General features: G+C 33.0%; 1 protein-coding gene and 1 long non-coding RNA gene across 8 annotated transcripts; both read left to right on the top strand.

Moving 5' to 3' along the window:
- The first annotated feature begins 194 nt into the window (after positions 1 to 194).
- LOC127730945 (cAMP-dependent protein kinase catalytic subunit-like) lies at positions 195 to 24,050 on the top strand. Of its 2 annotated transcripts, none has more exons than XM_052239577.1 (10): positions 195 to 343; positions 4,641 to 4,753; positions 7,142 to 7,982; positions 12,272 to 12,377; positions 12,947 to 13,096; positions 13,528 to 13,657; positions 15,945 to 16,088; positions 19,168 to 19,532; positions 20,042 to 20,183; positions 22,634 to 24,050. In XM_052239577.1, the coding sequence occupies exons 2-10, from the start codon at positions 4,651 to 4,653 to the stop codon at positions 22,927 to 22,929; spliced, it is 2,277 nt and encodes a 758-aa protein (XP_052095537.1). In that variant the 5' UTR covers positions 195 to 343; positions 4,641 to 4,650; the 3' UTR covers positions 22,930 to 24,050. The 2 variants fall into 2 exon arrangements, with proteins under 2 accessions (XP_052095537.1, XP_052095538.1); XM_052239578.1 differs by lacking the exon at positions 195 to 343 and adding an exon at positions 2,752 to 2,825.
- Positions 20,615 to 22,281, top strand: LOC127730949 (uncharacterized). 6 transcript variants are annotated; one of them, XR_007995386.1, is made up of 6 exons: positions 20,615 to 20,710; positions 20,757 to 20,891; positions 20,937 to 20,981; positions 21,252 to 21,430; positions 21,672 to 21,716; positions 21,987 to 22,281. It is a non-coding gene; the product is annotated as an uncharacterized LOC127730949 (long non-coding RNA). The 6 variants fall into 6 exon arrangements; XR_007995388.1 differs by lacking the exon at positions 20,757 to 20,891; XR_007995390.1 differs by lacking the exon at positions 20,937 to 20,981.
- Positions 24,051 to 24,269: the final 219 nt, after the last annotated feature.

The following is a 24,269-nucleotide window of genomic DNA, read 5'->3' as shown; positions in this document are numbered from 1 at the left end:
AAAAAAATAGTTATTTTGGCGGGCAAATTTGAAGGAAGGGGAATGGGAAATTATGGTATTAACCTAAGAAATTGTTAAAAATCCTCGTATTCATTTCTTTAAATATAAATTATATTTTGTTTTCTTTAATTTAAGAGAGTACCCATTACTACTCTCATCAAGTTACTTGTTAAGTCAAAATAACAAAACTTTTCCCAATTTTTCCTCAATTCATTCGGAACATTTCTAAATTTTCTGTAGCTTCTTCGGAGGCTACATAAAATGTATATTCATCAGGCGGATTTTAGTCCAACGAGTGTTAACAGAACATTGAAGGTAGAAGAGTAAACAAAGTTTATATCAGGTAACGAAATTAAGTCCACTTTGACTAGAAAATTGACGAAAGCCCTATCGGATTTTGAAGCTGACAGTGACCGATCATGCCTAATTTTCATGAACATTATTTTATTGTTGATAAATGCATAACATTGGATAAAACATATATCAACGCGGAGTTCGTAATGTGATAAAATGTATTTTCAATGCCGAGAAAAATGACGTTGGTGTAATGTATCATGTTATAGTTTCGATTTTCAATAAACAATGATAAAATATTTTTCAAAATGGCTGCTTCACTATCAGGTGATCTTACCGTTTACCGCTGAATCTTTCTCCGTCCTTCAGGACAACCTCTTAGTAGAGTGCATTAGTACATACGACCCTCCACCATCCAGAATATCATACAAATATATATATACAGTTTATATACAGGTCCGCAATTGTTTGTTTAATTGCTGTCACTAGTTCTGTTGAATCAGTTAATACTCAATCAGTATACACTTATTTTGAGTGTTTCTTCTGCATACTTATGGTTCTAGCTCTTATACTATGCAGTGCATAGCACAACTTTCTGGAAATTAGTTCACATAGTTGTTCTGTTTTTCTATCCAATAATAAATCTGGTTTCTGATGTCTAAGTTTAGTACAGTCCATAATTAATTGTGTCTGAGTATTTGCAGACAATTTGTAAAAGGAAATGGACGCATCTTTAAGTATATTATCTTCAATTTGATTTATGAAGGGACTTCTTATAGGTTCTAGAACCTTACATTTTAATAGTAGATGTTCAATATCTTCATCTTCATCGTCACAGAGTTTACATAAAGGAGATTCACTTTTTGTAAAGCTAGCACGTTTGATTTGTGTCATAAAAGTTCCAGTGACTAATTTAAGTTTAATCGCAATCGATAGCGCACCTTTTGACGGATTGTTGTCAATATTGAGATCAATAATTGGATGATTTTTTCTTGGTAAAAATATATCACAATTTAAATATGTCAACGTTGGATATGATCTACTGTTTTGAATTATTTTATGGATCCAATACAGATCTACTTTTTTCTGTATGATATTTTTCCATTCAAGTTTCTTCGGTGGATTATCAAGGAATTGAATGATATCAGAAAAGTCATATTTATATAATAATTTCTTGATGGCTATATACCAACTATTGCTATTGTCTGGTTTGATAAGCAGCTGTCTATATGCAAGTTGTTTTTCTTTTGATCTATCATTTTGTCTGCATATGTTATTAAATAAGGTTAGACTTTTTGTGTCAATTTGTGCTTCTATAGGAAGTAAACCTGAGATAACGTAGATTGCTGGATCTGGGGTATTTGGAGGTAATGACAAAATTTTCTTCAATATTGTTTTTTGAAACAGCTCTAATTTTTGCATATTTGTTGAGTTCGGAAGTACTACTTCTAGACCGTACGTTAAGACAGGTTGGATGTATGTCTTATATATTGATACAGATGTTATCGGATCTAGACCGTTATTCCCATGAAAACCGGCTGATAGTAAACTGTATGCTGTTCTGCGAGCTTTTGTGATATTTTGTTCTATATTGTGATTATCTGATTTTGACTTAGTTGTTGAACGAATTATTCCTAAATGTGTGGATTTGTCCAAATTTGGCATTTCTTTGTTATCAAGATTAAAATTCCAATTATGATTAGCTGTTTTCTTTGCTTTGTTCTCTACTTGGATAATGACACTTTTTTGAGGTTGTAGAGTATAATGATGGAGTTGACTGTATTGTAAGGCATGGTTAACCAAAATTTGTAGGTCATAAGGATTATCACTGAGTAGTGCAATGTCATCTGCGCATGCAACAGCATTGATATTGATGTTACCTATCTTACAGCCTAGTGTTGAGTTTTCATATAATGATAACAAGTCTTCTATGTATAGTTTATACAGGTCAGCACTTAACAATCCACCTTGTTTGACCCCTTGATATACTTTGAATTCCTGGGATAGTTGATTCTTCCATTTGATACTACAGCTTGTATTTTTATGAAGTTCGTCAATTATGGACCAAGTTGCTGGGTCTATATCTAGTAAAAATAACTTTCTCATCAGCATATTTATGATGACGACATCAAATGCCGACTTAGCATCGAGTAGCGCAATGTAAAAAGGACTATTACAGTCGGTGTACTCTCTGTATATTTCTTCAAATATAATTGCTGCATTTAATGGGGAAGTATTTGGTGTAAATCCTCTTTGTAGTGGGGATTGTTTTTCAAGTAATATTGGTCTAAAGTCTATTCTGGCGATATATTCAATGATTTTACATAGAATGGGTAACACAACAATTCCTCTATAGTTCTTAGAGTCATTCTTACTTCCTTTGTTTTTAAATATAGGAGATAATAGTCCTAATTTAATTATTTCAGGATCATGACCCCTCAGGGAAATTCCCAATGGGAATACCCATGAAAGCCCAACCCAGGAGAAAAGTATTCTAAAGTTGAAATTTATATGTGTTTTAGTTAATCATTGTAAGTAAATACACATTATTTTCATTTTTTTGGTAATTTTGTTAATGCCAATAATGGGAAGGTTTATAGATTAATGTATATGAAATTGAACGAAGATATTGCACAACTTTACATTAGATAGAAACTTCCTGGTTGTTGGAGAACATTTATTTGTACATTTCTTGGTATTGTTATCGTTGCAAAGTTTGCTGATGATATTCAGTTAGTCACTCAGGGGAAACATAAAAGACTAATTCCCCTTATTTTTTTCCCTTATAAAAACAGATTGGGGATTTATTACTGAAATCTGTGTTCATTCACCATACTTCCTTTAACAAAATTCAAAAAGCTTTATTTAATGTCAGACGTTAAATGTAGCATAGGCAAACAAGCTCTACTGATATTTTATTCCCAGGGGTCCACCTGAATATGCATGTGCATGCATATTTTTTTGCTGCAGGATGTTAATCAGCAATCAATCATTCTTATTTTCCTTTTATACATGGAGTATGGCTCACCATCAAGTAAGAGCTCAAGTTGCGTTCTGAGTTACAGTTCCAGTAATTTCAAGTTCTTATTTCTCAAAAATTCACTCACAAATAAAATGGGGCAGAGGGGTCAGCTCTAAATTAGGGGACCTGCAACCAAGAATGAGAAACAAGGTTGTGTGGTAAATACCGCCCTTGGTATAAACTGCCCGTACAATACTCCTCTAGTGACAATACTGGAAAATACTAGTCGATTGAAATTTTCATGGTTCTTTAGTCAGACTTGACTATCAATTCTAGTAAAACATTGGTTGCTGAAGGAAATTATTTTAACTTTATTCCTTTGACATGATTCAGTATATAAAAATTAATAATAAAGGTATGTTTTATTAACTATTACAACATGAATAAGAATAATTTAGTTCTTGTATGTATGTTAGGTATATAAAAAAAATTGCCATTAATTATTTCAACATGTGTAAATCGTGATATTTTTTCTTGAAAAAGATTGAATTTTAAACATGTTAAATAGAATAACAGGTTACTAGATTATGAGAGCATTACTACACATGTCAAAAGTTTTAAGTACTGTAACAACTGCCCCTAATATAAAATGTTGACACACATGTAACGAGAAAAAAGTAATAAAATTTATTTTTGGAAGACTTATTAAAGCAGTAAATTAATTCTTGACTATTCAATAGCAGGACAAAAATATATCTTCTTAATGCTGCAAAGACTTGCCTCATTGAAAACCCTGATCATATTGTTTCTAGAAATTATACCATCACATCCATAACAGAATCTATCAGAAAATCCTTTCAGATACATTTTTTTTTTGTGGAGAAGACGTTCAAGTCTTCTGAAATCCAATACTGCTGGCTATTCAAGTTTAAACTTAGAACTGTTTCCAGGAGTGTTTCTGTATCCCTTTGTGTGCTTTACAAATTTGTAACTTCCATGCCTCATCTAACCCTTGTTTAAATTCTTGATTTCATTGAAAATTCAGAGACATCTTTTTGTATTTAAACAACTGAAGCTTCAAGTGCAGGGTGTAAATTGCAGAATAAAAACAATATACATTGTTGGAAATATAAAATGTGTTTGTTCTCGCTTCGAAACAAGAGAAAAGCTCAGTAAGCATTGCTTTTTCGTCAGTTTTTTTTACAGTACCATGATATTAAAAGGCTTAGGGGAAAACACATACTGCATATGTGTCTGTTTTATTTCAAATCAAAAGTGCTACATTACATGTAGTAGTGAAAAAGTACATACACATGTATGTATGATATCAGACAATTAAAAAAAAAACAGTTTGTGTTAGTAAAATTTCCTCTCTTTTTTGAAGGGGAAGTGACATGGATCTTGCTGTACAAGGTTCAAAAGGAAACACACTAATGGTGGTTGATAATGGCAACACATCAAATGTTCATGATGACGACAGAAATGTCCGAACTACAGGTAAATTATTTACAAAACTATAAATATATCTAACATATTGTAATATATATGTAGGACTCAAATCTATGGTGGGTTCCAGATCTATGGCAGATTCCTAATCTATGGTAAATATGACGTCATGCCATCCCCAATCTATGGCAGATTTTTTAGAATCCTAATCTATGGCAACTTTTTAGTTTTCTTATCTATGGCGGATTTCTAGATTTCAAATCTATGACAGATTTTCTGCAAAGGTCGGACCAGTCAGTACATATCTTAACAATGATTTCGAGGTCGAAATGTCCAAAGGTAGCGAAAATATAAAAAAGAAGATGTGGTATGATTGCCAATGAGACAACTCTCCACAAGAGACCAAATGACACAGAAATTAACAACTATAGGTCACCGTACGGCCTTCAACAATGAGCAAAGCCCATACCGCACAGTCAGCTACAAAAGGCCCCGAAATGACAATGTAAAACAGTTCAAACGAGAAAACTAACGGCCTAATTTATGTACAAAAAATGAACGAAAAACAAATATGTAACACATAAACAAACGACAACCACTGAATTACAGGCTCCTGACTTGTGACAGGCACATAAATACAGAATGTGGCGGGGTTAAACATGTTAGCGGGATCCCAACCCTCCCCTAACCTGGGACAGTGATGTAACAGTACAACATAAGAACGAACTATAAAAATCAGTTGAAAGAGGCTTAACTCATCAGATGGATAAAAATACAAATAATACAAATACAAGTGGACGTGGCCGGGTACTTTTACATCCAAACAACAAAAAGACACTAAATACAGATCTGAGAGTACTCGCAGTTACTGACAGCTAGTTAAACTGTGATTCATAACAGTACAAAAACAAGTCTGCTATTAAAAAAGCTGCTTTAAAGTAAAACCAGTATAAGAAAAACAAATTAGGACTATTACTAGGAAGCATATCCATAACCTTTGTAAAATGAACACAGACTTTAGGGTTGAAATCATGTGCCCCGGAAGAATAAGTATTCCCTACTCTGTGCATAGTACCTGTTTGACCCTTCATTTAACCTTTAACAACACCAGCAACACGAGAAGATGAAAACAAGTGTAGGAACAAAAACAATTCTGAATTATAATTTATTTATTAATTTGGATCCTTGAAACTAGCTTATCGATCTTTTTCTTTTCCTTTTGTATAACAAAACCGTCGTTGTCAGCGACAGCTTCGACATTACATGACATTATCTAATTGTGACGGAAAATTACGTAGTATCCAAATCTGCCATAGATTTGTAGAAAACAAAATACTGCCATAGATTTGTGATTTGTTTGGCGTTTGTGACATCATATTTACCATAGATTAGGAATTTGCAGAAATTTGCCATAGATCTGGAACCCACCATAGATTTGAGTCCTACATATATGTTAGAATGCAATTACAGATAACTTTTAGTTTTAATTTTTGGACTGAAATATTTGCAATGCTGCAGATGATTCTTAAATTTTTATTTTTTATGTCCCCGCTGTAGCGGAGGGGCATTAAGTTTTACCGTGTCCGTACGTAGGTCCCAAAGTTGGTTTCCATTCTCTAGCTTAAGTTTGCCTAAACCAAATGTTATGAAACTTATACACAATGCTTATTACAACAAAACACAGATCAAATTTGAATTTTGGTGGCATCACTTATTGACACTTAAACCATTCTAGAGTTATGCCCCTTTACAAATGGAAAAATTGATGAATTTTTCGTTTCCGTTCTCTAACTTTAGTTTGCCTCAACCAAATGTTAAGAAACCTTTTACACAATGCTTATTACCACAAAATACAGATCAAGTTTGAATTTTGGTGACTTCACATCAACCGTTCTAGAGGTATGCCCCTTTACAAATGGAAAAATTGCGGAATTTTTCGTTTCCTTATTTTAATTTTAGTTTGTCTCAACTAAATGTTATGAAACTTATACACAATGCTTATTACCACAAAATACAGATCAAGTTTGAACTTTGGTGATGTCACGTTAACCGTTCTAGAGTAATGCCCCTTTACAAATGGAAAAATTGCTGAATTTTTTGTTTCTGTTCTCTAACCTAAGTTTGCCTCTACCAAATGTTATGAAACTTATACACAGTACTTATTACCACAAAACTCGGATTAAGTATAAATTTGAGTAGCATTACTTTTACCGTTCTTCAGTTATGTCCCTTTATAACTTTATATGATATGCAAGCGGGGGCATCATCTGTGCCCCATGGACACATTCCCCATTTATATTACTTTAAATTGAATTTAAATGAAAAAACTAAACAACATAAACTTATGCATGTATGTCTGCAAAAGAATAACATTTTCTAACATTTCACAAATGAATATATATATTATATAAAATTGCATGTTTTTTCATTTACTTTCAGAACTTGATGTCTTGACTCATAGGAATCACTTTTCTGGTGGAAAATCCCTACAGTTATCCTGTGCAGAAGCCCGTGTAGTTGCTCCCCGAGATGATGACGATGTGCAGAGACTTGAAAGAGATTTTGCAAATCTGAATCCAAAAAGCCCACTTAGTCCTCCTAATCTAGATGTCCAAAAGGAGTTTTCTAATCCATTTCAAGTCCCAGACCAGCTTGATGGGAAACCTATGAACGATGCAAGGTGTGACCCAAGATACATTCCACAGACTACAACAAAAGCTTATCAGCCAACAGACTCTCAATCAAGAGTTCGACAGCCTAGTGATGCCCGCCAATCACATGGTATGGTTGCACAAGCTTCTGGTGGTATCAGACAACCATCAAAAGTCCAGGTTGTAGGCAATCAGAAAGAACTCAGTCAGAAAATTGTTGCTGCTCAAATACAGCAGCTGGCACAGAGTCACAAAGAGCCATGGAAGGTAGATCTGATTAAAAAGATTGTCAGACAGTATCAGAAAGCAAACCGATGTGTCCCTGTTTCACCAGACACAGATATAGAAAATACTTTCGAAGCACCAAAGGAGAAACAGTTCCAATTGCATGTTGTTCCTGATGAAATACCAGAAGAGGATATGACCATCACAATCAGTGATGACAGTTCATATCACGACATCCGCCCAGAAAGTAAACCATCTATTGGAAATGTACAACCGCAACCAGAGTTGAGAACCTTAAGTTGTCAGCCCTCGAGTGCTGATACAAATGACATTCACCCTAGCAAAATGGCCATAGAACTATTAAATGGTTCTAATTACTTCAGAAAGCATGAATTCATGAAAGGGTATGTAATTGTGTTAAAACATTACAGTGCCATCTTTTTCTTACAGCATTATTCAAAGTGATGAACTGGCACAATTTCTTTAATACTTAACATTTGTATTAAATCCATATTATAAAAAAATAATAGAAATAAAACTCCTTGACAATTACATCTTATAGGTCTCACTGAACAAAAGTTCTGAATACATGTCATACAAGAAAACAACAAAAAAATGACCTTATCATACGTCTCCTTTTCAGTCAAATTAGTCCGTTTAGATTTCACTGTCAATTTGTTCATTATATTTTCAACACCATTCTGTGATATAGTAAAAGCATTTCTGAATTTGAATCAACAATTGATAGTGGTCAGGCCAAAAAAACCAATGCTTGTTTCCTGTCACCCAACCGACCCTTAGTTTGATCACAGACCATGCTGACCCTGAAATATTTTATTGCCTATCAAAAAATTTATTCAAGAATAAGCGTTGAGATCCTTTTTATTTGACTACAAATTCAATTTCAGCTTGATTATTCACTCGCACATCAAGACTGACAAGAGTAGAACTTGTTAAACCATTGAAAATTATCAATGTATCAACATGCATGTGCAAATTACCGGATTTATAAGTGTAAAACAGGATCAAACTGGGAGAAACATGAAAAAAAATAAAATAATATGAAAAAATAAAATAAAATACCGACCGACCCTATTTTATAATTTTTGGAGACAGGAAACAAACGTATATTATTTTTGTTATGCCTCACTAGCAAAATTGATAAATAAATCAGAAATGTGTAAATGAGAAAAACATCAAAGATGAAATTTCAATCTGATTTAAACACAATTAATTTGCTTGAATATTATGACAATTGTTTGTCCCCTTGAACTTGTGAAAGCAATATCTTTGGTCACATATATTCAGTTTTAGATCACATGACAGTAACATGAAATTGACTTTCAATTGTTAGACATATTGATTCCAAAGACTGATTTAAATTGAAGCTGGTATGCCTGAATTTCCACATTATGCAACAAAATTTTATCAGCTTCTTTGGCATAAAAAATACAACAATAATTTGGCATTAAAATTAGAAATATCATATCATAGGGAACATGTGTACTAAGTTTCAAGTTGATTGGACTTCAACTTCATCAAAAACTACCTTGACCAAAAACTTTAACCTGAAGCGGGACAGACGGACTTACGAACGTACAGACCGGAAAACATAATGCCCCTAGGTGTGGCATCAAAATATAAATGATTATTGTGTTATCAGACTTTTTTCATTTGATTTTTATACGACCGCAAAAAATTTTTTGTGGTCGTATATTGGTATGACGTTGGCGTCGTCGTCGTCGTCGTCCGGCGTCGTCGTCCGAGACGCATTAGTTTTCGCACTCTAACTTTAGTTAAAGTGAATGGATCTCTATGAAATTTTACCATAAGGTTCAATACAACAAAAGGAAGGTGGGGATTGATTTTGGGGGTTATGGTACCAACAGTTAAGGAATTAGGGGCCAAAAAGGGGCCAAAAATAAGCATTTTCTAGTTTCCAGACAATAACTGTGGAACGGTGTATGGATCTCTCTGAAATTATACTACAAGTTTCCATACCACAAAGGGATGGTTAGGATTTGCTTTGGGGGGTTATGGCTCAAACCGTTTAAGAATTAGGGGCAAAAAAGGGGGAAAACAAGGTTGTCCTGGTTAATGGACAAATACTTTAGTACAAAACATAATTTAAAGCAGTGTAAGGGAGATAAATCAAATACATCATTGAAATTATCTCCCTTACACTGCTTTTAAATTATGTATAAAGTAATGGTTAATGAACAATTAAGATAATTTAAAACAGTGTAAGGGAGGTAATCCAAATACAACGTTTTGGTTACTTCCCTTACACTGCTTTTAAATTATGTTTAAAGAAATGCATATTTATAAAGGAAGACCAGTAAAAATATCTGCAAATGTTGCATCTTTTTTTTTTTACAAAAAAATCCATATGAAAGATTTGACACTATATTTTAAATTCTATTATAAAATAGATTAAGTTAGCACTATGGTAAATTTAAATGGGTAATTATGGTTTGGGGGAAAAAAGGGGGGGGGGGGGTAAAAAGTAATTGTGGGGGGTCAATTTTTTCTCATTTCAGAATTCAGAAATTAAAAAGAATTATTCTTCAAATATTATTTTTTTTTCAAATTTCAAATATTGAAAAATTTCCAAGAAGTAATCTTTAATTGCACAGTATGGCGCATTAGATTTGTAAATCTTTGACCACATTTATTTATTTGTTATGCCGAATCTAACCGTGTATTTAGATTTTTAATTTTGGATCCAGTTTTCAAATTGGTCTACATTAAGGTCCAAAGGGTCCAAAATTAAACTTTGTTTGATTTTAACAAAAATTGAATATATGGGGTTCTTTGATATGCTGAATCTAAACATGTATTTAGATTTTTGATTTTTGGCCCAGTTTTCAAGTTGGTCCAAATTGGGGTCCAAAATTAAACTTTGTTTGATTTCAACAAAAATTGAATATATGGGGTTCTTTGATATGCTGAATCTAACCATGTATTTAGATTTTTTATTTGTGGACCCCGCTATCAAATTGGTTCATATTGAGGTCAAAAGGGTCCAAAATTAAACTTTGTTTGATTTCATCAAAAATTTAATTATTGGGGTTCTTTGATATGCCAAATCTAACCGTGTATTTAGATTTTTAATTTTGGGTCCCGTTTTTTAAATTGGTCTACATTAAGGTCCAAAGGGTCCAAAATGAAACTTAGTTTGATTTTAACAAAAATTGAATTCTTGGGGTTCTTTGATATGCTGAATCTAAACATGTGTTTAGATTTTTGATTATGGGCCCAGTTTTCAAGTTGGTCCAAGTTGGGGTCCAAAATAAAACTTTGTTTGATTTCAACAAAAATTGAATATATGGGGTTCTTTGATATGCTGAATCTAAACATGTATTTAGATTTTAGATTTTTGGCCCAGTTTTCAAGTTGGTCCAAACTGGGGTCCAAAATAAAACTTTGTTTGATTTCAACAAAAATTGAATATATGGGGTTCTTTGATATGCTGAATCTTACCATGTATTTAGATTTTTTATTTGTGGGCCCGCTATCAAATTGGTTCATATTGAGGTCAAAAGGGTCCAAAATTAAACTTTGTTTGATTTCATCAAAAATTTAATTATTGGGGTTCTTTGATATGCCAAATCTAACCGTGTATTTAGATTTTTAATTTTGGGTCCCGTTTTTTAAATTGGTCTACATTAAGGTCCAAAGGGTCCAAAATTAAACTTAGTTTGATTTTAACAAAAATTGAATTCTTGGGGTTCTTTGATATGCTGAATCTAAACATGTGTTTAGATTTTTGATTATGGGCCCAGTTTTCAAGTTGGTCCAAGTTGGGGTCCAAAATTAAACTTTGTTTGATTTCAACAAAAATTGAATATATGGGGTTCTTTGATATGCTGAATCTAACCATGTATTTTGATTTTGGACATTGGACCATAATAGGTAAATTTAAAAAATTGAAGTTCTTAGACCACATTGTTTCTGTGTCAGAAACCTATGCTGTGTCAAATATTTAATCACAATCCAAATTCAGAGCTGTATCAAGCTTGAATGTTGTGTCCATACTTGCCCCAACTGTTCAGGGTTCGACCTCTGCGGTCGTATCAAGCTGCGCCCAGCGAAGCATTTTATTAATGTATCTATCAGTTATAACTAGTAAACAATCAATTAAAATAAATCACTTTCTACAAAGTTACGGTTGTTTTTACTTCAAAGGTTTCCATTGGTTAATAATTTCCTGGTTATAGTTAACCACAATAAAATAAGTACAAAATGAAAATAGCCAATATATATATATACAAGCCAGGATAACTGAAAGTTGTGCACTGACAACTTCTACTAACATCAAAAAGAAAATATTTTTGTTGACCTCCAACAATATACTCTAGAAAAAAGTGTAATTAAAGAATATGTGTCCATAGGACATCATGTCCTACTCTCACTGTCATCTGTCCTTGTTAAGTGTACTGTGAAAACAGTGATCATTTAATTTTGAAATGCAAGGACACCAGAAAGGAGACATTTATGGTTAATCCTGTAAAGAGTAAGACTTGATAGCTGCAGATATTAAATAGGTTAAGTAGGGTTAAGGAGTTGACGTCAGGCATGCATATAAGTATAGGTTAGATATACAGGCTCTTTGGAATTATTTGAAAATTTCTTTTTTCGAAAATGTTCACCAACCTAACAAACTAAATATATATTATATTTTTATTTATAGGTATGTATTACCCGGTACACAGCAATCCTTGTCACACCTGTTGAGAGTTTATACAACACAGCCTGCAGAGTTAGCTATTGGTTGTCATGGTATTCTGACAACTCGAGTAAGACTTTATACCAGTGTAACATGCCACACAGTGCTTTACCTCCACTTCCGGACATGCTATAAATGAAAATATCACTTTAAAATTATTTGCATCTGAAGCACTTTTCTAAATTTACCTTCGTCAGAACACTTGAACCTTAAAAAATAACATTGAAAACCAGGGATGTATAAATAAGTAGAAACGTTAGGAGTTGTATGTTCATAAGAAACCAAAAAAGAATAGCCAAATTAATCTAAGGTCAACTTTGCCTGAGGGAGTTTGAATAATGATATAAAAGTGTAAGTGAACTTATGATAGTAATTAACCTTGAGAAGTATAACATAAAACTGAAATTTCCATTGATTACTAATCATATAGTTTCTTTACTGCCACTTATGTTTATTGAACTAAGATGGGGTTTGTTAGTCCATGTCCATTGGAGATGATTTCTGCACATAATTTATGCAAATAAAAATAAATATTATTGTCTCGAGTTTTCTAATATCTTGTTATATATTTTGACTTTCAAATTGTTTAAGTTTACATATCTATAACAGTCATAAAAGTTGTGTTTATTTTATTTATAGAACAACCAGCCAACTGAGTTAGGAGAATATGAGGAATTAGAAGGTCCTGGCAATGGTCATAAGTTTATCAAAATTGCTGGTCGTGGATCATATGGCTGTGTCAAACTTTTTCAAGACAACATGACCAGAATGGAATTTGTTAAGAAAGAGGTCAGTAAAATACTCATAATTAATAACTTCTCTATATAAGGCTCACCTGGTTTAAAAATCCATTACTTGAGATATTTTGAACATTCTGCTTCAAGATCAGACGATATCAAAATTAGTCTTTAGCTCTCTAGTTTAAAAATAATGTGTAATATGGAAGTAGGACGGGAGCCAAAGATCAATATCTTTTTTTATGCAAGGATGTTCATGTAGCATGTTAGTAAATATTGTTGCAGAAACAATTCTATAGTTGTACACTTTTGAAAAAAAATAAAGGTTTTGTGCATTGAAACTGATAAGGTATATAAATTTAGGAAAAATAATATATCCTAAAGAAAAGAAATATTTTTGTGTAATAAATGACTTGTCTGGTACGGGTCTTCTTTCACATCTTATATATATATATATAGTCACAAATATGGATCATTTTACAGATATTCAAGCAAGATAATATCTTTCTGTATGAAGTAAGAATACTTAGTGAGATCCACCACATGAACATTGCTGAATTGTATGGCTTTGTTTTGAGAGATGGTGTACCAGAAATACTTATGGAATATGCAGGTTTGTAATCTACAGTCAAAATTAAAAAGACTTTCTGTATACATATATATTTATTGTAGTTCAACAGATAAAATTCCACATATCACTGATTCATTTTTTTACGACCGCAAAAAATGCGGTCATATATTGGTATGACGTTGGCGGCGTCGTCGTCCGAAGACACGTTGGTTTTCACACAATAACTTTTAAGTGAATGGATCTCTATGAAATTTTACCATAAGGTTCAATATCACAAAAGGAAGGTTGGGATTGATTTTGGGGGTTATGGTACCAACAGTTAAGGAAAAAGGGGCCAAAAATAAGCATTTTTGTAACTTCCAGACAATAACTTGTGTGTTAGTGTATGGATCTCTCTGACATTGTACCACAAGGTTCCATATCACAAAGGGAATGCTGGGATTGATTTGGGGGTAATTGCAGCAAAATTTTAGGAATTAGGGGCAAAAAACAGGCATTTTTCTAGTTTCATGATAATAACTTGTGTGTAAGTTTAGGGATCTTTCTAAAATTGTACTACAAGGTTCCATATCACAAATGGAAAGCTGGAATTGAGTTTGGGGGTAATTGCCCAAAACGTTTAGGAAAAAGGGGCCAAAAATAAGCATTTTTCTAGTTTCCAGACAATAACTTGTGTTCAAGTGGATGGATCTCTCTGAAATTGTAATGCAAGGTACCATACCACAAAGGGAAGGCTGGGATGGATTTTTAGGGGGTAATTGCCTCAAAATTTTAGGAATTAGGGGCCAAAAAGGGGTAAAAAACAAGCATTTTTCTAGTTTCAGGACAATAACTTGTGTGTAAGAGTATGGATCTTTATGAAATTGTACTACAAGGTTCCATATTACAAAGGGAAAGCTGGGTTTGAGTTTGGGGGTAATTGCCCTAAACGTGTAGGAATTTGGGGCCAAAAATAAGCATGTTTCTGGTTTCCAGGCAATAACTTGTGTTCGTGTGTATGGATCTCTCTGAAATTGTACTACAAGGTACCATACCACAAAGGGAAGGCTGGGATTGAGTTTGGGGGTGATGAATCATAAGGGGGTTCCAAAAATATGGGGGGGGGGGGAATTCTTTTTTTCTATTTTAAGACTTTTATGATGTATTTAAATTGGTAATTATGGTTGCAAACTCCATTGGAAATTTGAATTGAGATTATGACCATATCTTGAGGGAAAGAATTTTTTTTTAGAAAAGGGGGAAGGGGGAGTTGAAAAAAAATTTAGGGGGAAGGGGGTTAAAAAAGAAATTGTGGGGGCAATTTTTTTTTTCATATCAGATTTCAGATATTAAAAAGAAAATTTCTTCAAATATTATTTCTTTTTGCCAAAAAAGGTGGGGGGGGGGGGGGGGGGGGGAGGTGTAAACATTTTTTTTTGGGGGGGGGGGTCAATAGGCAACAGCATAGTGTATTTCACAAAAGCCAAAGAAAAGGGGGGTAAATTTTTTTTTTTTTGGAGGGGGGGGAGGGTCAATTTTACAACAGCATAGTGTATTGCACAAAAGCAAATAATTGAATATAAATTCAAATCATATAACCAATTCTAAGTTCTTTGACTACAGTTATTCGGTGTCAGAAACCTATTATGTGTCAAATATTAAATTACAATCCAAATTCAGACCTGTATCAAGCGCGAATATTGTGTCCATTTTTGCCCCAACTGTTCAGGGTTGGACCTCTGCGATCGTATCCAGCTGCGCTCAGCAAAGCATTTTATTATCAATATATTATGCCATGATTCTTTTAAAATCTTACTCAGGGTGGTGTTCTTCCCATACTTTTTATCAGAAAGAAGCTTTTAGTCAAAACTTGTAAATGCTTGTAAAATTTCAGGAAAAAGCTTTTTGCTGAAATGGAAATGTAAGAAATTCCAGATCCAATGTACATGTATGTGTTTCAAGTATGAATTTAATTGATAAAATATACTTGTTAGAAAAACAAGTTGGTGTGTTAATATTTACACCTGTAAGATAAATAAGGTCGTAAAAAGATCTCTGTTAGAAAAATTAGTAAAACAAATTCATGTCTTTATTACCTTTCCTTGGTTTCTGTAGTCAGATTATAATTCTGGCCAAAAGATGTAAGGAATACATGTATGTTCATAGAAACATCAACTACTTGAAATTCATTCAATATTTTGTTAAATCTTGTGTGTTTTGATCTTGCTTTCTGTTCTCTAACTTTAGTTTGCCTCAACCAAATGTTATGTCTTTTCCTCAAGTTAAGTGCCAAATATAAAACAGGTATTCAAGTGTGTTCCTGTAGAATAACAGTTTAAATTTATTTCAGGAATTAGCCTGATTGAGTACACCACAACAGCAGACCCGTCTTCTGATGATCTGAAAGAAGACAAGATCATTGATATGTTATACCAAGGATTGTCTGCTCTTGAGTATCTAGACAGCAAGGGGGTCATTCATTATGATATTAAACGTAAGTTTAAAAACAAATAAAATCAATGAGAAATATGATTGCCACTTTTTGTACTTCAGTCCATTAACTCTTTCAGCACTGTGACCCGGTTTACCGGGAAATCCATTTTACTTTCGTAAACACTATAGCACACTATAGCCTGGTAAAACGGGCTGCGCATGTTACTTTTTTTAAACCAAGATTTCCATTAGTCGGTTGTTGGGAAACCCCTCTAAATTAACATACTAGCGTCATATATATTCATTCGAGTTTCTCTGGCTTTTCCAGTACTTTAAACGGGAAACAAAGAAAATATTTGTCTATTATTAGCGATGAAAATTTTTGGAATTTTTGTATACAAAATGGCGGCTAGCGATAGTGAAAACGAACTGTCAGGAGACGAAATAATTGATGATGTCGGCTAATTTGACTTAATAAATGTTGATCAAGCTGACAGAAATGAATAAGAAAGGCAATGGAGAAATATAGAAGGGGACAGTGATGATGAAGATGTCTTTGAGGGGTTTGAAGACGCGGACATTTATGTTGATAAACATTTTGACACTTGGAGTAAAACAGAAAGTCAAAGAAACAATGGTGAATTTAGGGAACGTGTGGGCCCAGTAAGAAATTTTGACACATCAGCATCTGCCTTGAACTATTTTCAATGTTTTTATACCGAAGAAGTCTTCACTTCTATCGTGAATTTTACAAATTTGAACGCCACCCGTAAGTGTGAGGCAGATGCCATTGACGTAACAGTTCCTGAAATGAAGGCATTTTACGGACTTTCTATCTTGATGACAATTATGAAATTCGAAAGGGATGAACTTTATTGGGCTGACAACAAAGAATTTCGACTTGTAGGGTCTAAATTTGGTGATATAATGCCCAGGGACCGATTTGTCCAGATCAAAAGCTACCTGCACTTTAGTGACGATACAGGTGACAAATTGCACAAAGTTAGATACATTTTAGATAGTTGTAGGGAAAACTTTCAGGATGAATACTTCCCAAACAGAGAAATCAGTGTTGTTGAGGCTATGATTCCTTTCAAAGGACGCTTAGGAATGAAACAGTACATGAAAGATAAACCAGTAAAATTCGGAATCAAATTATGGGTCGCTACTGATGCAATTTCTGCCTATTGTGTAAACTTTGAAGTCTATGTAGGGAAAAATGACACTGTTGTAAACCGTATGTTTGGACTCTCATCAAAAGTAGTGATTGAACTGACAAAATTCCTAGAAAAAAAAGGACATGTCATCTACACAGATAATTTTTATACAAGTCCGCAATTGGCTAACTAACTTTACATGCGCGACTCCTACATCTGCGGTACAATCAGCACGAATCGTAAGGGGTATCCAAAGGAATTGGTCAAATCCCCTGCTGAACAAAGAAGACTCAATAGAGGTGAATATGATTGGCTAATGTGTGGACCTTTGCTAGCATCATTTTGGAAAGATAATAGAATTGTCTACTATTTGTCAACATTTCATGCACCTGAAGATCCACAGCTTACCACAATCCGTAAAAACAAAGATGGGACACAAAATCAGTTATCTGCAACTCCAACACAGCAGGCTTTAATATGCTAAATACATGGGAGGAGTTGATAGACTAGATCAAATGACAAGAGTAAGCAAGGAGAAGAAAAGCATGAGGTGGTACAGGAAAATCGAGTTCAAACTCTGAGCGATTTCTTTTTACAACGCCTTTGTCTTAGAAGGTTATGTCAGTGGTCACGAAAGACCAAATAAAAGGAAGAGAGATCTATGGCTTGTCAAAAGTGTGATGTTCCTCTGTGCTGCAATGCTAGAAACACTTGCTTCGTTGATTACCACACAAAGGAGTACTATTGGCAATGATCTCCGATGTTACCTGAGCTTACCTATACGGATAACTTGAACTTTCAGACTATTCTTTCTTTAAATAATGATGAACAATGATTGGAAAACAATAATGTGGCAAACAATTCAGAAATAACAACACTACATGCTGATCTTTTGTATTTTTTATTTATTACATATAGAAAATCATACATGAAAATTTACACATTTACCTGTGCTAACGAAGTACAAATACCTTGTCAATTGAGACAATATCACATTTTTTTTCTTTTAATATTCATAAACTTTTAAATCAATATAAATTCAAACAAAATAAAAGTCATTTCATAGTAACAACACCAGTTTATCAAAATTACCTGATTTACCTGTATTTTTACCTGTATCTCACCTGTATGTCACCACAAGTCACAATAAGACAAACAGGTACAGCAAGTACAAAGTATGCTGATTATTTTGATACCTCATATGATGGAATTGGACCACTGAGTACAAATATACATCAGTTTAAAAGTACCTACCCTAAATCAATGAAATTCTCAAAGTTACTTAGTGTTGAATGGTATTATACATTGAAAGTTATGCAGTGTTGAAAGAGTAAAAATTAAAAAAACTGTGTGAATATTTGAATATGATGATAAATGTTCTCTCATCTATCCAACCAAAGCATCTTGACTTGTCTAAAAACCAGGGGGGGGGGAAGTGTTTGGACGAGCTAGGATATAAAAATTTTGTAATATTCAATTGACTATGAATTCACTTATGCAATTATAAAAAGCATCAATATAGAAATTATAGCCATTTGGATACAACAGTTTACAGATGATAACTGGAGCATGCTTTTAAAACTAACTAAGAATTTAAATCTAAAAAAAGATTCCTAATATATTATCCTGACCTTTACACCAAAAATCGGGCTTTTTATATTAGTCTTTGTTGGGTTTTTATTTTTTTGAGGAGAGCAACCTAACATTAACTTGTGTTTGCATTATGGAGCTTGTATTATTAAATGTCTATATGGTGTAAATGAAGTTGTCAGGTGAAACCTGGCACACAAAGAGAAAGACAAAAGTTATATGTTACTCATCTGTTATCAGTTAATCTGGGTTAAGAATTAAAAATCAGCAACAGTTATTGTTTAGGACAATTTTTTGGAAAGAAACCTTGATTTGTTTTTTTGAAATGTTTTGTTTCCTCAGATAGATTTTTATGATTTTTATTAAATTTATTTTTTTAAATATCTGTTTCAGCTGAGAATATCTGCATTCTTAAGAGAGAGAGTGACATCTGCCTTAAAATAACTGATTTTGGATCAGCCAAGAAAGTTACAGAACCACCTGACTTCATGGGGTGTACAGTGGAGTACTTATCTCCAGAACTGGGAATCCAGTTAATTGCCTCCAAGTATCAGTCAGGAGTGATGAATCTATTCAACTTTGATACAGCAGATTTTGTTATGTCTACCAAGTCAGATATTTTCTCCTTGGCATTGTCAATTATGTTTGTCTACAGAAGGGGACATGTGGTTATCTCCCTTTTCAACAATGGGAATATGTCATACAATGGCCTAGATGCTGGCACTATTAATAAACTCAGACAGACCATACTTGTTTCTGTAAGTCTAGTATATGTATTATTAGAATTGCCTGCTTTATTTTGTTTATAAATTTGTAGTTCATACAATAAAGTTTTTTTTTGGGGAAAGGAGCTGTATCCCGTAACCCATCCTGCAGCGTTTGTCTACATTCCACAACAAGTTCCCAGAAACTTAGACATATAGCCATATATTTTGTGTGCAAATGCAATTTAGAGAAAATGCCATCATGCCATATAATGAAGGTAGCAGCCCTATATATCTGGGTTAGGTTGCTCCTAAATTTTTTATTTGTTAATAGAAATAAGAAGATGTGGTATGAGTGCCAATGAGACAACTGTCCAAGTCACAAGTTGTATTTATTGCATCATCTAAATTTTCTTTGACCAGTTTTTCCATCTTCCTTCTCTCCTTTCTTTTGGAGGGGATATTTAGCCATACTTCAGTTTCATATGATAAATAGAAATGGTAGTTGATTAGTTACAAAACTGCAGTAAATTTGAAGAATATAAAATTCATTTTCATTTCAGTTGGCAAAAAATCCGTCATTAGTAAAAACTTGTTTGATACCTGATGCTTGCTGTAGTGAAATGAAAAGCATCCTTAAAGATATGGTGGCAGAAATCCCACAACGAAGACCTACAGCTACACAACTTAAAAACACAATGGATGGTAAGTCGTGTAATAGGTTTATCATTTTTGTATCATTAGGTTTGCTGTCTCATTGATGATTACCCCACATCTTCTTTTATTCATGTTCATAAAAGTAAAAAATGATAAATAAATAGAATTATGACAATACCATTGATATCTGTCACTTGATGATACAGTTATGTACCATACATGGCAATAGTTAGATTTATTTAAACATATCGCTTAAAACTACAGGTTGCATAGATGCCACAACCATTGTATATGTATGAATTAACATACTTGTAATATAGAAAGTTACAAAAAAGTAATCTTTAAAACAACCATGTTTTATAATACTGTACATAACATTGTCAGTGTTACTCAGCTAAAGTATTGTGTTTGTTCTTCCCATTATATGCATCCATGCTATAACTTTAAGCTTAAATATAGGTAAGATGTGAACTACAGTTTTTATTTGACAATTTTATACATAAGTACTGTGGATTCCTTTATGTTTGTAGGTACCAAAGTCTACATACAAGGCTATAGACAATTTATGTTTGTAGGTACCAAAGTCTACATACAAGTCTATAGACAATTTAATGTTTGTAGGTACCAAAGTCTACATACAAGGCTATAGACAATTTATGTTTGTAGGTACCAAAGTCTACATACAAGGCTATAGACAATTTATGTTTGTAGGTACCAAAGTCTACATACAAGGCTATAGACAATTTATGTTTGTAGGTACCAAAGTCTACATACAAGGCTATAGACAATTTAAGTTTGTAGGTACCAAAGTCTACATACAAGGCTATAGACAATTTATGTTTGTAGGTACCAAAGTCTACATGCAAGGCTATAGACAATTTAAGTTTGTAGGTACCAAAGTCTACATACAAGGCTATAGACAATTTAAGTTTGTAGGTACCAAAGTCTACATACAAGGCTATAGACAATTTAAGTTTGTAGGAACCAAAGTCTACATACAAGGCTATAGACAATTTATGTTTGTAGGTACCAAAGTCTACATGCAAGGCTATAGACAATTTTAGTTTGTAGGTACCAAAGTCTACATACAAGGCTATAGACAATTTAAGTTTGTAGGTACCAAAGTCTACATACAAGGCTATAGACAATTTATGTTTGTAGGTACCAAAGTCTACATACAAGGCTATAGACAATTTATGTTTGTAGGTACCAAAGTCTACATACAAGGCTATAGACAATTTATGTTTGTAGTACCAAAGTCTACATACAAGGCTATAGACAATTTATGTTTGTAGGTACCAAAGTCTACATACAAGTCTAAAGACAATTTATGTTTGTAGGTACCAAAGTCTACATACAAGTCTATAGACAATTTATGTTTGTAGGTACCAAAGTCTACATACAAGGCTATACAAGCTTAAGTCTATAGACAATTTATGTTTGTAGGTACCAAAGTCTACATACAAGGCTATAGACAATTTATGTTTGTAGGTACCAAAGTCTACATACAAGGCTATAGACAATTTAAGTTTGTAGGTACCAAAGTCTACATACAAGGCTATAGACAATTTATGTTTGTAGGTACCAAAGTCTACATGCAAGGCTATAGACAATTTAAGTTTGTAGGTACCAAAGTCTACATACAAGGCTATAGACAATTTAAGTTTGTAGGTACCAAAGTCTACATACAAGGCTATAGACAATTTAAGTTTGTAGGAACCAAAGTCTACATACAAGGCTATAGACAATTTATGTTTGTAGGTACCAAAGTCTACATGCAAGGCTATAGACAATTTTAGTTTGTAGGTACCAAAGTCTACATACAAGGCTATAGACAATTTAAGTTTGTAGGTACCAAAGTCTACATACAAGGCTATAGACAATTTATGTTTGTAGGTACCAAAGTCTACATACAAGGCTATAGACAATTTATGTTTGTAGGTACCAAAGTCTACATACAAGGCTATAGACAATTTATGTTTGTAGTACCAAAGTCTACATACAAGGCTATAGACAATTTATGTTTGTAGGTACCAAAGTCTACATACAAGTCTAAAGACAATTTATGTTTGTAGGTACCAAAGTCTACATACAAGTCTATAGACAATTTATGTTTGTAGGTACCAAAGTCTACATACAAGGCTATACAAGCTTAAGTCTATAGACAATTTATGTTTGTAGGTACCAAAGTCTACATACAAGGCTATACAAGGCTATAGACAATTTATGTTTGTAGTACCAAAGTCTACATACAAGGCTATAGACAATTTATGTTTGTAGGTACCAAAGTCTACATACAAGTCTATAGACAATTTGTTCTTCATTGAAAGTTCATGGTTCACTTACACCCATGAATTCCCTAAAAACTGGTACCCCAGGAAAAATACTGAAACCACAGTATTTAATTGTCCATAGGTTGATTATAACATTAATTCTGAAGTTTGAATCACTTCGACTAGAGGAACATTATTACAAGATAGAATTATTTCTGATTTCAGATGTACTAAACAGGAAGAAGACCCCAACAGACATGCCATTTTTCATTAGTTATGGATCTTTTAATGAAGACAGACATCTGAGCCTCACAAGACAACTTAGTTCTAAGAGTGCAGTAGGACAGAATACCAGTTACACAGGAGCTATTAGAGGAAACAGCATGACTTTCAAAAGAAGAATATCCCGAGATCAGAGTTCTCTCCCTTATGGCTATACTACACCACAGAAAATGGAGACGAATGATGTTGAAGTTTTGTCTTATCTTCAGGAAGTTGTTCCCAAGTTTACACAGATTTGAATGAAATGATTTATCACAAGATGATTGTTTTTTTAAATAGTAATAAAGCATAAACTTTGTTAATGAATTTTTACCAAAAAATATAGAGTATAAAATTAAGAAGAATTGATAAAAAGCATAAACAAAGAATTTTAAAAAAAACAATTAAAAGGAATGGGAATTATAAAGTTGTATTAAATTTTATATATAAACAAGACCAATACCAGGTCTGGACCTGTGTCTCTGCATGCAATTGATTGAGGTAACATGTATACTGGAGCATGACTGATCATTCCCTTTCACTGAAGCCAAGAAAACTAGTCAAAATTTTCCATGTACAATGAGTGATGTAATATTTCAAAAACAATTGAATATATATTTAAATCTGTTGACTTTTTTACTTTTTGAAAAAAAAATTTCATCTTGTGATAAAAGAAGGGGAGACAATCAGTAGAATATTATATTATGATAGTGTGTTAGTGGAAAAATTATGTGACACAGAACTGAATATGTAAAATGTAAATACAGATTTTCTTACCATTTTCATATTTTCAGCAACACAAGTTTTGAGACGAACAGTTTGATGGGTTTCTGTTTGTCTTGACCTGTGTTTGCTTTGAGATAATGCTTATTGGTAAATATTTACCATTATTTTATGTATTCATATGAAAGACCTTTCAAAAATGTTTTTATTCTGACAATTAGTTTTAGAGTTTACAAATATAATAATTTAGTTTTTTATTTGAAATTGAGAAAAAAAAATGAAAATGCTTTAAAAATAGCAGAAAATAAATCTAGAATGAAGAACAAAATTTGTTTAAATTGTGATTTTTGTCAGTATTTTTGAAAAGTTTTCTTTAAGTATATGATAATCATGTTATCACATTATAATAATACATTGTTATAGTTGTTATTCATACATTGTCTTTTTCTTTGGTCTCACAGTATCACACTTGAACCTATTGATTATCACAAAGTTAAATTTGCTTACAAAGGAAACAATCTAAGATATGTATGGGTAGTTTCCAACAACAAAAAATTAATGTAACCAGAGGAATCCAGAAATTCAGACCAATAAAGTGCACCTTAATATTTGTTACCATGCATTAATATTTCATCAATAAAAATCATTGAATCCAGAATTTTATTTTTATCTCATACATATTAGTATTCCAGGAAATATGACAATTACGAAACATTACCCCTTGGTTATTCATATGGACAGGTATAGAACACCTGCTCATCTTAAAAACTAGCAACTTGACAGGGTTAGACATTAACATTACCTGGAACAATCAAAAGTCACATTCAGACAACCAAAAGCAATACACTATTAGAATTAGACTCAAACTTTAAACTAA

Source organism: Mytilus californianus, unplaced genomic scaffold (assembly GCF_021869535.1).
Source record: "Mytilus californianus isolate M0D057914Y unplaced genomic scaffold, xbMytCali1.0.p SCAF_2, whole genome shotgun sequence".
Lineage (NCBI taxonomy): Eukaryota > Metazoa > Mollusca > Bivalvia > Mytilida > Mytilidae > Mytilus > Mytilus californianus.
This window is presented reverse-complemented; position numbering and strand designations above follow the sequence as displayed.

Excerpts from the sequence above, each read along its gene's own strand:
- LOC127730945 (XM_052239577.1), top strand. The coding sequence starts at position 4,651 with ATGGATCTTGCTGTACAAGGTTCAAAAGGAAACACACTAATGGTGGTT. Across the intron at positions 4,754-7,141 it reads CAGAAATGTCCGAACTACAG|AACTTGATGTCTTGACTCAT; the intron begins GTAAATTATTTA and ends ATTTACTTTCAG. Across the intron at positions 19,533-20,041 it reads GACAGACCATACTTGTTTCT|TTGGCAAAAAATCCGTCATT; the intron begins GTAAGTCTAGTA and ends TTTTCATTTCAG.